General features: G+C 46.0%; 1 protein-coding gene across 2 annotated transcripts in view; it reads right to left on the bottom strand.

The window, feature by feature from the left end:
- Positions 1-203: 203 nt before the first annotated feature.
- arhgap46a (Rho GTPase activating protein 46a) overlaps positions 204-16,795 on the bottom strand; it is a 28,422-nt gene continuing 11,830 nt past the window's right edge. Inside the window, exons 3-10 of one of the 2 annotated variants that reach the window (XM_062462642.1) lie at positions 8,778-10,278; positions 5,827-6,493; positions 5,549-5,641; positions 3,447-3,520; positions 2,954-3,153; positions 2,129-2,220; positions 1,862-2,031; positions 204-1,736 (exon numbers count right to left, since the gene is read on the bottom strand). In XM_062462642.1, coding sequence (XP_062318626.1) covers positions 1,542-1,736; positions 1,862-2,031; positions 2,129-2,220; positions 2,954-3,153; positions 3,447-3,520; positions 5,549-5,641; positions 5,827-6,493; positions 8,778-10,278 — 2,992 coding nt within the window. In that variant the 3' untranslated portion in view covers positions 204-1,541. The remainder of the gene's footprint in view (positions 1,737-1,861; positions 2,032-2,128; positions 2,221-2,953; positions 3,154-3,446; positions 3,521-5,548; positions 5,642-5,826; positions 6,494-8,777; positions 10,279-16,795) is intronic. The other variant, XM_062462650.1, reaches the window with a different exon arrangement.

Genomic DNA, 16,795 nt, shown 5'->3' with positions numbered 1-16,795 from the left:
AACCCATGGGGCAAAATAAATGTAAGGAGCAATTTCCAACCAATTAAAATCTAAATGTGTATATAATGGATACACAAACGTTTTAATATATTGTTTAGTTGTATTAGAGCTACCTACATTTCCATATTGTTTGTCTATTTCACCATAAGCCAATTGTGCCCAAGTGCTTTTTCATCTAACAAAAAATGTAATGAACGGCTAGCTTACATTGGACAAACCTTTATTTATATATATAGAATAATCATTCCGTATTATAACAGGGGATATGCAAACATGAACACACACGTGGAGAGTGGTTTTAATCAGTACTATCTTCAAAGGCAGGCACATACAGCAGGGAATTTAACATTAATTACAAAAATGTGTTCTTCCTCTTAACAGGAAGGTTCACCTTTGCTGTAGATCCACTCAAAATACCTATTTATTTATTTACAAGCAGAACGTATGTACATCATCAAAGCCTCCAGAGGGCAGTCATATCTACAATATCTTGTAGTGCTTGACAGTTAAACAAGGCTTCATCATTAGTTTGAGAGCAGTGAAAGAAGGGGAAGCCATGAGTAGTTACCTACACCCGTTTAAACACCCGAGCCAAAGGATATGACATCATACATAATAGAATTTACAGTAAACTGAGTTGCAGAGAATGGGTCAGATTACAGACATGAGTGTGTGATCGTCTTAAGATGTTAAAGGGAAATCATACATAATATATATGTACCCTAAACACTGACCTCGGTTTAATTGAGCTGTGGAAAATCCCTTTTGTTCACTTAACTGAACACCAAGCTAAAATGATCCAAAAATTTGGGATCTTTACTGTATAACAGGTATGGTGGTATTATTTAATTAAATAACCATCCTAGTAAAAATGTATTGATATTAACATAACCACTAAAACATCACAGGCAAGCTTTTTTTTTTTTTTTTACATGATTTTCCTTATATTCATCTCTTGGTTTGTACATTACTGTGTCACAAACACACACACACACACACACAGACATAAATGTGTGTTAACAACACACACAAAAACATTAGTAAGAACCTGACAGCAAAGCCAGACTTGTTTGTATAAATAAGGCATTGTTGTCTGGTGCATTAAGCTAGCATTTTCCATGACCAAAATTATTATTTGAGTGTCATTTAACACAATCAAGCTATCCAGTGACCCCCATAGCACTGCACAGTGGGACATAAATTTAAATTTAGTAATGTCAAAGTTTACATGCAGTTACAAAATAGTCAGCAAAAGAAGACAGATTAAAACCGGTTTGAAGGAGGTTTTTACTTTTCTAATGTGCCACCACAGTGGGTGTGACATGAAAGCACACAACATGCAGCCTTAGGCCAGGTCTATTACTCTGTCAGAAAGTAGACTGTGGATAAAGACAATATCTTAACAAACTATCATTTACAGTACTCATGAATGTGGTGGATATGGTGAGACCATGGGTAAACGTCTTGTTTACTTTACAGTTTCTCCTCATGTTCTGTTCACATTGAAATTCAGTGCCTGGAATACCAGAGGAGCCAGGAGCTCACACAACACCCTCAATGAAACTTGTGTCCAGATGGACAATGAGCATTCGCAGGAAGGACATCTCCTTGCGTGTGTTCTCGAATATCACACGTGGGTCATCAGACTGGCAGCGGAGGCAGTTGGGAGCCATTACCATGGCAAGATTATTCACATCCATCTTTGTTACAGACACATTGGCAGGCTGGGCAAACACCTGGGGACCATGAGACCGGGGAGAGGGGTTAGAAATAGGACACATTTAGCATTAATGTACAATATTTAGCATTCATCAAATAATTTGCTCTGATTAGTGCAGTAGTTGTGGATGTTGTTTATTACCTGAAGGAAATGGATGAAGTAGCACAGGACCAGTCTGTTGAGCTCAGGGAGGGACTGCACCACTGCGATGGCTGCTATAGGGTCGTCATAGTTACTGACACACTGCTTGTAGAAATTCATGGGAATAAGAGGCTCCTCCAACTCCCGATACCACAGCTTCATCAGAGAGGCTGGGAAAGAAGGACAACAGTCAAACAAGGAAGGGACAGGGACAAACAAACAAGGACAATTATGAAAATATGGCCGTAACTTGCAGGTCTCGCTCACCAGGTACGTTAGGATCTGACAGGTTTTCTGGGATTCTCCATTGGTCCACCTGGAGCTTCAGTGCATTCACTTCATCAATGTCTCCAGGCACCCTACAGAACCACGCATAAAACATGTATCAGTTATACTGAATGGACACAAGAGGGAGACCTTTACCTGGTATTGTACATAATCCAGTCAAACGTTCGGTGTCTACTGAGTCTCTTCAAAACTACCGTAAATGCATTGAATGTGTCCTGTCTGTGTTTAATTTGAGATTAATGGCCAGTCTGTGTCCCTTGTTTATAGATTTAAAAAAATTCCCATACTTCACATGTTATTTAATCAATTTCCTGTAGATTTCTTGGCATTTATACAATTTTTTTGCATCAGTTTGAGTAAGAGCAAACTTCTGGAAAACAAGCACTTTCCCTACAAGAATGTGATAAGTAATCGACTTAAGAGACAAGATAAAACATTTGTAGAGATAGGAGGTTCTTCTAAACAAATTCAAAATTCGAAATAATTTAATTAGCAAAAGAAACAAAATCACAGCCACTGGCCAAGTCTGTACGTGCGTGAGAGTTCATGCTACAACAAGAATGTAAACACACATCTCACAGTATCGGGTGCTCAAGACCAATGCTTTGTATGTTCTGTTGTCTCAAGGACTGTATACAGGGATAGTCTATCTTAACTGTACTAGCAGAGCAGGCCACCCACCTCGTGTGAATGCAGCATTCACACTGACAAAATCCTCTCCTATTATGATCATAATACCATCCCACCACTCCTAAACCTCAGCAGTTAACATCCTAGAATAGATGACCCTCTGGCCTGTCTCACCTGAAGATGCCCTCGGTTTGGGCTCCACCCAAAGCCAGTACATACTGGGAGAGCTGCACCTGCACCCAGGGCAGCTTCCTGTCCGGGAACAGTTCACTCTGGCGCTCCATCACCTCTTCCAGGGAGCTGCCAAACAGGGAGGGGGTCACGATGGCCCGTCTGCTGTGGTCGATCTCCTCCAGGGTGGGTTTACGAAGACCCTGCAGGAAGATTGGGAAGTAGAGTTTGAATGAATGACACAATATATCCTGTCTGTGACCATGACATAATTATGTCTAATACTAATGTATCTATGAATGTATCTGAAATTAGCTTTGACTATGTCATTAGGTATATGATTTTCTATGATCTATGTGTGATTATTGCTCTATGTGTTTCAGTCTATCAATACTGTTAGATTCAAACTATAAAGACAATGTTTTAGACTATTTTGCGACTATTTTGCCCTCTTCAGTATCCAACCTCACTATAGAGTACTTGTTTCTGATCTCACCTTTTTGCCTCCAGTTATGGCCACCTTCTGCAGTTTGCGGTAACAGAACTTAGCATATGTGCTAATTGGGAGGCCTGTTGGAAGAAAAAAACTAACATTATAAGACTGAAGCCCTGAGTTATTAACACCCTGAGACACTTTAACTCTGACTAAAACTTACAGAAGGTACATCAGAAAAACAAGGAACTGGTTTACACAAAACCAGTTCAAGGGTTAAAGACTACCTCACAAAGAAGACAAGCGATTTGTTCCCACATGTGTTAGACACTGCAGCAGCGGTAATTGGAGAGACATGTAGACTGTGTGATTCTGGCATGAAGGGATTAGAGCGTTGCTGTCTAACCTGTCACGGCAGAGGAAGATTTACCTCTGCTCCACAAAAGCCTGTGTATGCTTTCTGTTTCCGATTCATGGGGGGAAAGAGAGATTTCTATTTTGTTCCCTTGTGCAGGTGGTGAAACAAAGCATGCAACAAAGAGAGCCCAAGCCATGGGCTCCCGTCTAGTCTTACAGGTTAACGGCTACAATTTAGCCCCATCCAACGTCAAGTTTACACTTCAGGAGAGTGTTCACTTCCCCTTCACAGCCTCCCAATCACACCCATGGGGTTCTCTTCTCTTTCCAGAACCCTCTCAGGTACCTGAAACTCCGCCAGATGGAGAACTTGTGCTGCGATGAAAAACATCCTTTCCGGAATGTTCCCTAGACCCAAAGCCGTTGGATTTATAGCAAACAGGTGACTCCGATGCATGTTCACAAATGTCGTTAATCTGCCGGAGTTTGACTGTAATTATGTCTAATTAGGGAGATCATACCAATAATTTCCCCTTGATCTTGGAGAAAACTCACCATTTTTCCCAGGGCTGCTGAAATTAACTATTCATCACTGGTAGAAAAGCAAGAGTGAAGCCCTGTTCTTTTCCAGCTGAAAGCAGGTTTGAACTCTAGCGGTGGTCCTTATTAACATCTTGTTTCAATAGCACAAAAACAACAACAAAGCAACCAAATCCCCTGAGAAAGAAACGTTCATGAGAGGACTGAGAGTTCGGCACATGACAGAGGACGTGATGACACCTGTCTACGCATGGTTTCAAACTAACAACATCTTAGAGAGCCCCTCACTGGTGTCCAGGACACTACCGCAGTCTTGACTTGTTTCTCACTGTCTTGAAGCCTAGAAAGACGAGCAGGGTCTCAGCCCAACCCTTTCCCAGCCAAGCCCATGTCAGCCTCAAGGAGAGGCTCCAAGCCCAGCCTAGCCCAGGCCGAGACAAGAGGCCTCCAGTTCCCACACGCGACTCCCACCCCTGGTCTCACAGCTGCTCTACGGTGTGGTCACACACACCACACTTCATTTCAACTCCTCCATCCATCACACAGACAGCAGCTCTCATTATGCTGTTTGTGTGGACAGAAGTCTTTCTCTGGTGGTTGGCCGGCATCGTGAGCAACAGCTCTTTCCCTGAAGCCATTATTATTCCATTCTCTATCCGAAAACCTCTAGGATTAGTCACTCCTGTGAGAGTAGGCTTTCCAGATGGACAGTTAGTCACTGGAGATTTTTTAGAGTGTAGGTCTCGTGTTGGACTCATTGATGTACAATGTGGGGGCCCACCAGTGTGGTCACTGCCATAACACGGTTGCTTCCTCTCTGATGATGTCATTTCTTCCGGCTTTGAAGACCTTTCCTAATGAGGTTGTGTTCTGTGAGGAGGCTTTCTCGAAACCGATGATTGACACGTAGTGTGGGCTACTGATATGACTCACTGTATTGTGACTGTAATATATAAAGGAATTCTGACATTCTGTACCAACCTACAGATTTTATTTCTGTTCTGTGAAAACCATTCATAGTGTCTGCAAGGGAAGCAAGAATATCAACATGGATGGCCATCTGACAAATCGCACCAGAAGCCTTTCCATCCCACTCTAAATGCTTATTGTACTGCAATATGTTTAAGTTGTGTCTCCAATCCAGATATCAGATAACTACTCTGCAACAAAGACAACATTGCAGCCCCGATTCAATGGAACACAAACAAAGCTACCAGCCATCCTGTCTTGAGGGCTACAGACAAAGAACATATGAAAGAACAACACACCCTCTTCTTCGTCTGTGTTCTGTTTGCGTTTCTTTCTGGACTTTGAATTCTTTTTCAGCTTCAGGTCCTGCTGGTCCAGTATGAACTGAGTAACTGAAAACCAGAAAACATGGCAAAGGTTAAGAAGGGCCTCGAATAAATCAGATTAAGACAGATTATGTAGCAGTTGGAAAAGGTTTGACGGTTAGGTTTGAATAGTCACGGCCGACACTTAGATACATCACAGTCAGCGAATGACACAAACAGAAGGAGGGAAGGAAGAAAGAAAGGTGACCCACCCTGTTGCTCAGTCTGAGACTCACGTTTCTTGTCGTTGGCCGGCTCCGTGTGCCTCTGGATGTATCCTTCCAGGTAGCAGCGGAACTTGGGCGAGGGGGCAAAGAAGGCCAGGCTGACGGCCATCAGCTCCCAACCAGCTGCCAAGCTCCTGGGGCTAGTGTTGCCTGTGGTCTGCCTGACCAGCTGCACATATAGCTCGTCCCGCAAGCCCTGCATGCCCCAGCACTTGGTGACAATGAGCAGGGCGGAGTGGCGGCGGTCCAGCCGCGAGGGCCGGTCACCCATGTAGGCCTGAACCAGCTTGAACATCTCGCACGCCTCCTTCCTGACAGCGCGGTCACTGGTCACCAACATAGGCTTCTTGATGGAGCCGCGGTTCCAGGACAGCATGTTGGCGATGGAAACACGTCGGCGGAACAGGCCCTGGGTGTGCATGTTCAGGTGCTTGCTGGCCCAGTCAGCCATGCCTGTGTCTGGGGGCGGGGGCTGGCGCAGGGTGGCATAGGAGAGCTGGTAGGAAGAACCTGCTCTTCCTCCTCCCCCCTCCTCTCCTATCTCTTGGTTGTCATGGGTAACGGGGCGGTGGGGGCCCAAGGAGCCGGTCCGGCCGTCGACCATCCCTTTTTTCCTGCTGTCCAACTGAGCCTGCAGTTCCAGAGTCCCCACCTGCACAGGGAGAGGGAGAAAGAGAGGGGAAGGGACGAGGACAGAAGGAGAGAGGGAGTACGGCAGAAAGAGGGGGAGAGTCGAGGGAGAGGGGGAAGATAGAGAGAGGTTCAGTCAGTGGTACGTATCTGTACAGCTGCAGTCTCCTCAGCGTGGTCTGGGCTCTTTCCTCTGCAGTGCAAGGGCTCGAGGGGGAATTATTGCAGGGTCAGTACATTTATTTCCCGACCGGAAGACGGTGCATCCCTTAAAATGTCCCAAATATCCATATGGATCTGCCGGTCAGGAGCAGGTGACTACAGACAGACACAGCACCTCCTCCACCTCCTCCTCCTTCTTCTTCTCCAATCTCTAAGAACTGAGTCCTTCCTACCCAAGACCTTCTGATCCCAAGACGGATTTCAGGCTAGAACAAACCTTCTACAGTCACCGCCCACTGCCCTCAGTGAAAACCAGTAATCCAGCTACACTCAGATAGAGCCAGGAACAACAACAAATCCAGCCAAATCAAAGGAAGAATTTACTATCTGAACATAAAACATGCAGTGTATCTTCTTAATGTGAGCATGATGGAAATTGGGGTGGAGGTGTGCCAGACAGGCTGGGGTTTGGTCATAATGCATCTCCATGGTTTGGCTTTGGCCGCCAGAGTTTTCATGGCCTTTCATGTACTAGCAGTCTTGAGATGGTGGCAAGGGTCAATAAAATGAGCTCAGATAAAACCAGGGATCATTTTGACTGGGCTAGGGGACATTAACTACATATGATTTATACCTCTAATATTTCACCTTTTCCTTTCATACAGATAGCTGAGCCAAATGAGCCATGACATGGGGGTATTCTATTTCTGTATTGACTTAAACCACAGGTCTATTAACAATAAGAAAATGTTCCAAGTTCCTATACTATGTAATGGATAAAATAATATTGGAAAACTCAACAAAGCCTTGTCCAACTTGTCCATATGTGTGTGTGGTTAAATGTGTACTTGTGTGCTTGTGTGTCTGTGTGTTACTTTTTAGGCACAGGCAGTCTGAATGTAATATATTTTACAGTGTATGATGATGTAACAGGAGGTCTGTAGAACATTCCTGGACAGGCTTATGGGGGCCACTCTTAGTTCTACCCTGGCCAGGCCAAATGGCTATGATTGCCGCAGCCGTACCACCTCTCTACCTCTTCTCCCTTCTAAGCTTGCGCCATATGGGCCGCAGTAGCCCTCCTTCCGGACTAGAGGCTGCCACGTCCTGGATCTCTGAGGCTTGGCTCAGCCTCCTGATTCCAGGGCAGGGAGCTTGGGGACATAAGGGCCTGTTGTGTTGGACAGGTGGGGGACAGTAAGAGGGTGACAGGTACCACTGGGCTGATTAGCTTGATGCTTGGCTGTGCTTGTTGTCAGGCCTGGACACATCACATTACTGGACCGTTACACTGTTAAACACTGATCTGTTCTGAAGGCCATGTAATCGTACTTTCTCAGCTTCATATTTTGTACGGATGGGTAGGGTGTGATTTATAGGAATAAGAAGCAGCGTGAGAGTAGCTCCCAGAGCTCTGAGACTCAGATCTGGATAAACACTAATGCTTATGTAACCGTTCATGGCAGACCAATAGTCGCCTTAATTCAAATCATGTGAACTTGTTGTAATAACATGACACTTAGCCAAGTTTCCTTTTTGTTTACATTTAAGTGTGTGTGTGTGTGTGTCTTACATTATGAACTTACGTGGTGTGTATGAAAATGTGATAATAAATGAATCTATCCTTTTATCTAGCACTCCATAATATCTGTTAACCTGGAAACATTTTTAGGGAGGACTTCTACAAATTGGATCTTGCACAAACAACGAGAACTAATATTCAAAAACACTTTGGTCTGGGAGCTCAACCTGGTCTCACATTATACAGGGAATCCGGTGGTAAAAGTAGTCACGGACAGAAGAAGTTAAGTTGAATCCAAATAAACCACACAAGAATTGGCATACAAATGGAGTTGAAATGAATTTAAAGAATTGACAAGGTCTAGTTAGTCAGTTTGGGAATGACTAATGACTCTCTCTCTCTCTCTCTCTCTCTCTCTCTCTCTCTCTCTCTCTCTCTCTCTCTCTCTCTCTCTCTCTCTCTCTCTCTCTCTCTCTCTCTCTCTCTCTCTCTCTCTCTCTCTCTCTCTCTCTCACTCTCACTCTCACTCTCTCTCTCACTCTCTCACTCTCTCACTCTCTCACTCTCTCACTCTCTCACTCTCTCACTCTCTCACTCTCTCACTCACACATGCACACCATACCTGGGGTGGTGGTCCGGAGGTCTCTGGGGAGGACAGACTGGCCTGGCTGGCGATGCTCGTCTCCAGAGTGTCCACCTTCTCGTAGGTCCTCTTCTGCCTACCAGGCATCTCCAGTGGGTTCAAGGCCGCATTGCCATGGTTACCCACCCTGCTCAACGAGCGGCTGGCACCAGCGCCAGCAACTACATCCTCCCTGGATGAGCACCTCCCTCCTCCAAACCACCTGAGCGACTCAGCTGGGGAGCGAGTCCGGGGCACAGCCCCTCTCTCCCCCACCTCTGAGTCAGCCCTAACCTCCCTCATGGTGTTGGAGCGGCTCACAACCTCCCTCATCTCCGCCATCAGCCTCTCATTGAGGGCACACAGCTCCCCGCTGCTGCCCACTGAGCCGGGCCGACCCCCGGCCCCAACTCTTCTGCGGCTCTTTCTCCTCAGGCTGGGGGAGGGTCCGGTGGAGTAGCCAGAGTCCTGGTAGGTAGCTGCAGGCTGTGGAGGCGGGGTAGGGAAGTCCTGGGAGGCCTGGCTACTTTGTCTACTGTGGCGTGCTTCCATGGCTCTCTGCACAGTGGCCTCCAGGGCCCTCCATGTTTGCTTCTTCTCCAGGGTGTTAGGGCCAGGTGTCCCGGGCTCCCTCTCTCGCTGTTGCCCTCGGGTCTGGGGCTGGGGATGAGCCTGGGGCTGGTGCTGAGCCTGGGGCTGGTGCTGGGGATTGGGCTGGGACTGGTGCTGGGGATTGGGCTGGGACTGGGACTGGTGCTGGGGATTGGGCTGGGCCTGGGCCTGGGGGTCAGGTCTAGAGATTGGGGAGGGGGTGCGTGTAGGGACAGGAGAGCTGGACAGAATCCCCTGTTTGGGGTCTACGTTGACCATGTGCTTGATGCATTCCAGGCCTGCTGGGCTGTAGTCGGAGGCAGAGGGGTTTCTCTTGTGTCTGGAGCCTAAGTGAGAGGGACCAGGTTGCTGGAGGAGCCTGGATTTCTGGAGGCTGTGATTGGGGGTGAGGCGGGGCAGGGAGGGTCCGTTGTGGAGGTGAGCCCCCTCCACCTCCATGTCCACTGGGGGCTCGTCATAGATTGGACACTCTGACACTGGGTCATCATAGAGCGGAGATCCAGAGCCATACTGGGGAGAAACAGGTCGCGGGGTGCTCGTCTGGGACCTCTGAGGGCCAGGGCTAGGGTGGCCATGGTCGGAGGTCACCAGACAGAAGCTGCCGTTACTCCCCTTCCTCAGGTGGTGAGCCTGACGGGCATCGGCAGCCATCTTGCCAGAAGGGGCAGTCTTATAGCCCTGCGCAGAGCAGACATGGCCCCCCGGGGGCTTGCTACTGACAGGGAGAAGTGTGAAGGTGTTGTGGCTGTTGGGTTTGGCGTGTGTGCTGTGCTGGTGCTGCAGGGCAGCACTAGAGGCTCCTCCTGGCTGTGTCCTGCTGACGCTGTTCACCTTCACCAACATGGCTGCCTTGGAGCCCGGAGAGGGCTGCCATCTTTGTGAGGGGTCCCTGGCAGAGACAGGAAATACATTCATATATTAACCTAGTGTATTGATAGAGTTAATAAATGTCATCATTTTTGTCTGTCTACTAACATTTTCTTTGAATTCCAATTGGAAGCCTCTGGCTTGAACTTCCACAGTTGGCTTGGGAAAATAGCTCCACACATTTTTACAGAACATTGTAAAAAGTTTCACTGACCCTCAGAAGCCTTTTGTTCCCTTTATAGTCTAGAAAGCCATTACATCTCAAGTCATGAGACAATAACTATGTCTATTGTGCAAACTAAAACCCCAAAAATATAGTGTGAGGTCAAGTCATCTAACTGAGGCAAGTTCAGAATCCCAGCTTTTGTCTCAACCAGAAGTGTGGAAAATGACCCAAAGTGTTTAAACCCCTTTAGACTTTGAACAACAACCCAATACATTTGTGTCAAGCTAATTACATGGCCTCATTTAACACATTTGATGCGCAACTCGACAGAGCTAGATGCCAACTGACCCACTCCAAATGATTTATGTGATTCCTGAAACCGAAATTTGAGAGCATTATTACAGTCTCAATCTAAGGGAATGATAATCCCAGCACTAGAACGCCATCTGCCATCAATCTGGTCACACTGTTTTCAGTTTGATCCAACTATTGTTCTCAGATAGTCAAAATCAGCTTGATGTTAATCAACACATCAAAGGTTATATGACAAACTGTGATTTATGCAAAATCCTTGAGCTCTAAAAAGGAGCTGCCTCTGTTTAAGAAACAAAGGTCATTACCGGTAGTTTTATTGCCACAGATTAAGAATTTTGAATGAAGCGACTTACCTTCACCTCCTCTACATTACAGCTAATTCAGCACAGTAATCAACGTCTGTCAAACCCTAGACCTTTTGTCCTTAGTCAGTCGAATAAAAACATGGTGCTACTGTTCACATGCTTCCTCTTACGCTCAGGGCTCACTGGAAAGCTAAGTTGAGGGCAGGAAGAGGACGGAGAAAAGCCCCCCCACATCCCATCTTTTTTGTAACAATATAAGCAATCCCCCCAGGGACGCAGCTTCTCAGACTCCTGGCAAACTTCCTCACCCCCCCGAGCCACTGCATAGCCTTCTCTCTCTTTTTGTTGCTCTCTCACACTTTCTGTGTCAGAGTGAGTCACGCCACCTCAGTGGTTTGAAAGTAAACAACCACTTCAAACGGTTCCACAGATACGCCATCCAAAGTCTATAAACAGCTGGTTCAGAGCCACCTGGCAGCACCACAGGCACCCTGGTGCTGCTGGGAACACTCCAAGGATCCTCTTCTTCCTTTCATGCCACAAAAGCCCAATCAAACCTTTACAGCCCCCCCCCCCCCCACACACACACACACATGTGGGGACAGTCCAAGTTGAGGACCCACTTCAAATTGACACTTTTCATGCTGTTAGTTCTCACAGAAAGGTGTGAGAGAATGACAAGAGAGCTGGCTGGGTTGAAAGAACAGGAGACCTGTTTCTGCTTGTCATGTCTTAAATACATGAGTTTCCCGCTGTCATGTCCATGGCTAGTGGTGTCACCACAAAGAAAACCAGACAGACAAACCAAACCATCATCAGATAATTGAATGACAAAAAGAATAACACGCGTAATCAGTTTACTGGGGTACCGTTGAAGGGTAATTACTGTGGTTGGTAGAATTCTAGAAAAGTGACCACGACCACACAACAATAACATACACACACAATGAAAATGGTACTACTCATGGTAAGGTTCCTGTTGTATCAACATGTCAGGTGACTAACACAGTATATTTAATGAGTAGTCTCATTCTCCATCTATGTGCCTGGTTTGAGGGGTGGCCTCTACTTCCTGTCCTGTGAGGCCCCCTGGAGGGGGCTCACACACACACAGGAAATGCTTAATGCAACGTTCACACAGGAGTAAGGCTGGAACATAAGGACTAGACTATCCTCATGGAGGCCTTATAAAGAACTTTATTGGATCGGAGTAGCCATCCTGCTACTCAGTAGAGCATGTTCTAGATCCTACATCCACACACATATCGGGTGGAACACCATCAGTCCCATGCCAAATGACCCATGTTCTCTGTACACTGTGTCAGCCCTCTCAGAAATGCCAATAAACAAAAGCAGAAACTCTATCCTGAGTCTGGCTGTGGTTGAAGGGGTGAAATCAGACACATAACTGAATCTGAGTCTGCTGGTCTGGCTCCCAGCTCTGAGATGAGGATTTCACTTGGCTTTGTGTCTGTTGTTCAGTAGTCATTGTCCAAGCTAGGGGGGTGCAAGCTAATGCATGGAGCCCCCCAGCATTGGTACAGTGTGTGGAGTGTCAGCACTGAGCGGACTACAGATGATTATCATGATCACATGGGGACTGTGGTCAACGTTGACTCTCTGTCTGTGAAAAGAGAGAGAAAGAAAGAGAGAGAAGGTGGAGAAGGAGAGGAGACATGAAAAAAGTCAGAAAATAGGAGGAGAGATAGAGACGAGAGACAGAAAGAGAGCGAGCCAGAGTGAGAGAAGCAGAGAGAGAGAGAGAGAGAGAGAGAGAGAGAGCGCAAGGCCGGCGTGAGTGTGTAAATGAGAGGAGGATTAGTCGTGGGAGAGTGCGGAGGGGGAATGAGCGGGAACGCTGGCATTCCTCAGGGCTCATTCTGGGGCCTCTGGGGTGGTGAGGAGCCTCACACAATGGATAACTGTGCTATCGTCACGGCAACGCCTCTAAACGGCAGCAATCGAGGGGCGGGGGGTGGTGCAAAGGTTGAGGCCAATTTTTGAAAGAGCACCTCAACCTACAGATTAACTCAAACAAACACATTCTTATATAACAGAAAGCGCCACATCAGTCTTTCTTGGGCCCTTGATAAAAATGTTTGCTTCACCACAACCATAAAGCCAGTCTCCTGCGTTACATCATGCTAACTGCAGTACCTGACATGTATTTTCAGATGTTTGTAAAGAGAGATTATAAATTCCACAATTCATCATAAGGTCATGTGTAGACACATTTGAATATCAGCCATTCTTGTCCAAACACACATTCCATCAAACATGTGAGGACAACACAGAAGAAATGAAGTTAGTCCTCTGGAGCCCAACGGAGTAATTCGATTGGCTTATGGGTCAGCAAATTTCAATTAGTCTTGGTAGCTCTGGTGTCTCACGCCCCTGACCAGTCTGTTTGCTGCACTAAATATGAGGGTTGACGCAAAAACGTATTAATATACATAAGCTATTTTGCAATAAATATTCCAGTTCTGTATCCTTCCTGGAATAAGTGAGTCAGTGTGGCGGATAGGGATATCGACTGGGACGTTCTTAAATATACCCCCGGGGAGTAGTGGGGACCAAACAGGATTATTATTATCATCTGCCAGACAGGAAAAGGAAAAGAGTTCACACAGGCCAGGCACTATACACACAAACACCTCGGCAGTCTGGCCAATCAGACCCCTCGCAATCTGCACACAGGAAGGAAACGGAGAGACAAAGAGGATTCACTGAGACAATGTCATGGCCGTTCTAGCGACGCTGAACATGGCACACCCTTAGCGTTTAGCAGACCACAATAAACATGCACAGTCCATATGGCATACACTGACACTACACTGGCACACAAGCCCTGTGACATAGTCTATTCAAAGGCCTGAGAAACACTTAAAGGAGCAGTGAGAGACATGGGACTTGGACACACCTCTGAGAGTGAGGACCCAGCTGTCCTTTAGCAGCTGAAGTTACGCCCCGCCCTCTCCTGAGCCACCGTGTCTACCAGCTGCACATACCTCCGGCAAGATCCCCACCCACCTCACCCTCCATCCAACCACCCAGATAGGAAACCCTGGCCTGGGCCAGGGACAACGGCCGGGAGCGCTGGTCTCCATGACTCAGGGATACGGTGACACAGAGGCCATCACATCTTGACGCCAGAGAGACATGCCTCCCGAATGTGTACGACAAGCCCACATCTGTTCACGTAAAACGATAGCCCAGCAGGACACACTTCTTGGATTACAGATACAGTGTGTAAAAGTGCAGTTTCAAATGTTACGTTCTACAACTACAAAACAGATCTGGAGGTGCTCGTACTACTGTATAGGTAGTAAGAGACACTGTTCAGACACTGGCAATACACTGGATCAACTATACAGCATTTGTGTGTCATGCCTGAATCATGACTAAGGCTTATTTACATGTGAAGCCACTGACCCTTCATGAGTCACTGAAAGCCTCCCAGAAACCCTTATAGAATGTTTCAAATACACATGCTGTACTTTCTGCTCCAGTTCCAACCATAAAACAGTAGGTCTATAATCTAGTTCTAAGGACACCATACAATTGAGCGTTCACACGGGAGAGACAGAAAACTGGGACAAGCTAGATAAAGGGATACAGAGAGAAATAAGGACAGTCACAATGAACACCCATTTACATAGTAACATTTAACTAGATCGCAACCCACCAAGTTCAAAGTGTTACTTTGAAATAACTACCAACTATCCAGGCCAACTTAAATGAAATGTGGTGAGAGAGCAGAGAAACCTTACCAAGCCAGGAATGAGGATATAAAATGACTACAAGTCTTGTTTCCAAGTGTGTGTAAAAAGCTGCGGCTAGTCCGGCATGTTTAGGGAGATGAAAGTGTAAGAGGCTTGTGTTGTCCCTGTAAACATCCACTCAATGTGTGACTCATTAAAACGATACACTATTCCAACCAGAGACTCCTCCTCGTTTCCTACATCAATCTACTGGTGATTTCCCCTTTCAAACACTATTCACTTTAAATTTGACTTGCATGGGGTGTAAGGGGATTTTTTCCACATCTACAAGCAATTTTTAATAAAATTCCAAACATAAGAAACAGAAAGCACAGGGGAAAAGCCTCTGTCTGGTCTCATTTGAGATTTAAGAGATTGTCTCCAAAAAATCTAGAAACAAACTGTGAGAAAATGCGTTTGAGTTCAAAAAGGGACCAAAATAGAAACATCTATATTACATGTCATGGGAAGCTGTCTGCATAAAATAGCTGACAATCCAGAACAGCAAGTTCCTAGTGTGTTTGATCTCTTGTCTGAATGCCTCAAACAGAAGACCACAAATCACTGATGTGTACTACTGTGTCATTAGAGGCTAAATGAGAAGGAACACACTGCTGATTTGGCAGCATTGTTCACTATTCAGCAGCTCCTGACTTCCTCTTAGAGAAAGCGCTCCACTGACCCTGGGGAAACTTGTGCTCAACTGCGGGCCTTTCTTCCTCAAGTGGTTTATTATAGCCCACCCAGGACAAAGGTGCACTGTGACCCTAACGTGGACCATCCCAGGTCACTTCTGGGTTATCTTACACCTCTCTGCTGTGTGCCCACAACAAGCATGACATTTCCGCTTAAATTCAGCCACTTTCTGTAACTTATTAGACACCATGAAGCAAGGCATCTTACACACAGCTCAGAGGTAACAGTGAGGAAATCCACAACAGATGTGACAAGAAGAAAGCCACTGTCAGCTTTAACCTTTTATATTTCCTACAGATCAGCTCCCTGCTAGGACATGTTAGGGACATGTTTCAGCCCTGGAGTTTACGGTGTTTTCCTGGTGAGGTCCACAGTGTGAAAATACCCAGAAAGTCCAAGATCATGTGATAAGAGTTAGCCAATGAGTAACAGATTTAGAGCTGCCTTCATCACACACATGCATGTACACACACATGTACACACCAGGAAACTGTATCCATAAAACATGCTGTGTGGAATAACATAGATGGTGTGATTTTGGAAAACAGACAGATAGGTATCATCATGGTATGGTGGACAACATGTTTTTTTGCTTTCATTTTGTTTGGTTCCTGATATTATTTTGTGGGGAGAGTTGGGGACATTTTCATGTGATTGAAAGCCAGATAAAATGTTCAAGCATAGCACAAATTCTCTAGCATAGCACAACTTCAGGCAAATATGTCAACAAGGTTAATAAGGAAAGAACATTTAAAAGGGGATTTTAGTGTATCACCAAAACCGCAAATAGAGGAAGTAAGAACAAAATAAGAACTGGGGCGTCTGAAAATCTGAATGACTTGACGATGTTCACATGAAAATGCCCCCAAGACTTTCCATTAAAAATCTGCAATCAACTGTCTACATATGTTCCCTTTCAGGAACACCTTTACCTACCACATGTGCCCTGTTCAACTCTGACCCCACACCATTACACAACTGCTAAGGTTTCCCTCCTCTGAGGCTCCTTACAGCTCACCCATGTCATTATCAATAAGTTAGACAGAGCTGAAGAAGAGCTGTTCCTCCCGAACCCCAAACATGAAACCACTGAGTTGTTTTGATCCATTTTGCGCTGTCACATTCCAGAGTCTCTCCTCATTACATGGTGGTATCTAATTACTTGCTAAGAGAGACAGAGAAAGACCAGGGAGAAACACCATATGGCTGAGTGGGGTGTACAGCCCATGTGAGCTTCAAAGACACAGCTGTCCATTGTTTTGGGGAAACAGAGAGACTTCTGGGAAAAGTTGAGTC

Source organism: Osmerus eperlanus, chromosome 1 (genome assembly GCF_963692335.1).
Source record: "Osmerus eperlanus chromosome 1, fOsmEpe2.1, whole genome shotgun sequence".
NCBI classification, from domain to species: domain Eukaryota; kingdom Metazoa; phylum Chordata; class Actinopteri; order Osmeriformes; family Osmeridae; genus Osmerus; species Osmerus eperlanus.
Note: the sequence above shows the minus strand (reverse complement) of the source record. Positions and strands in the feature narration are given on the sequence as shown.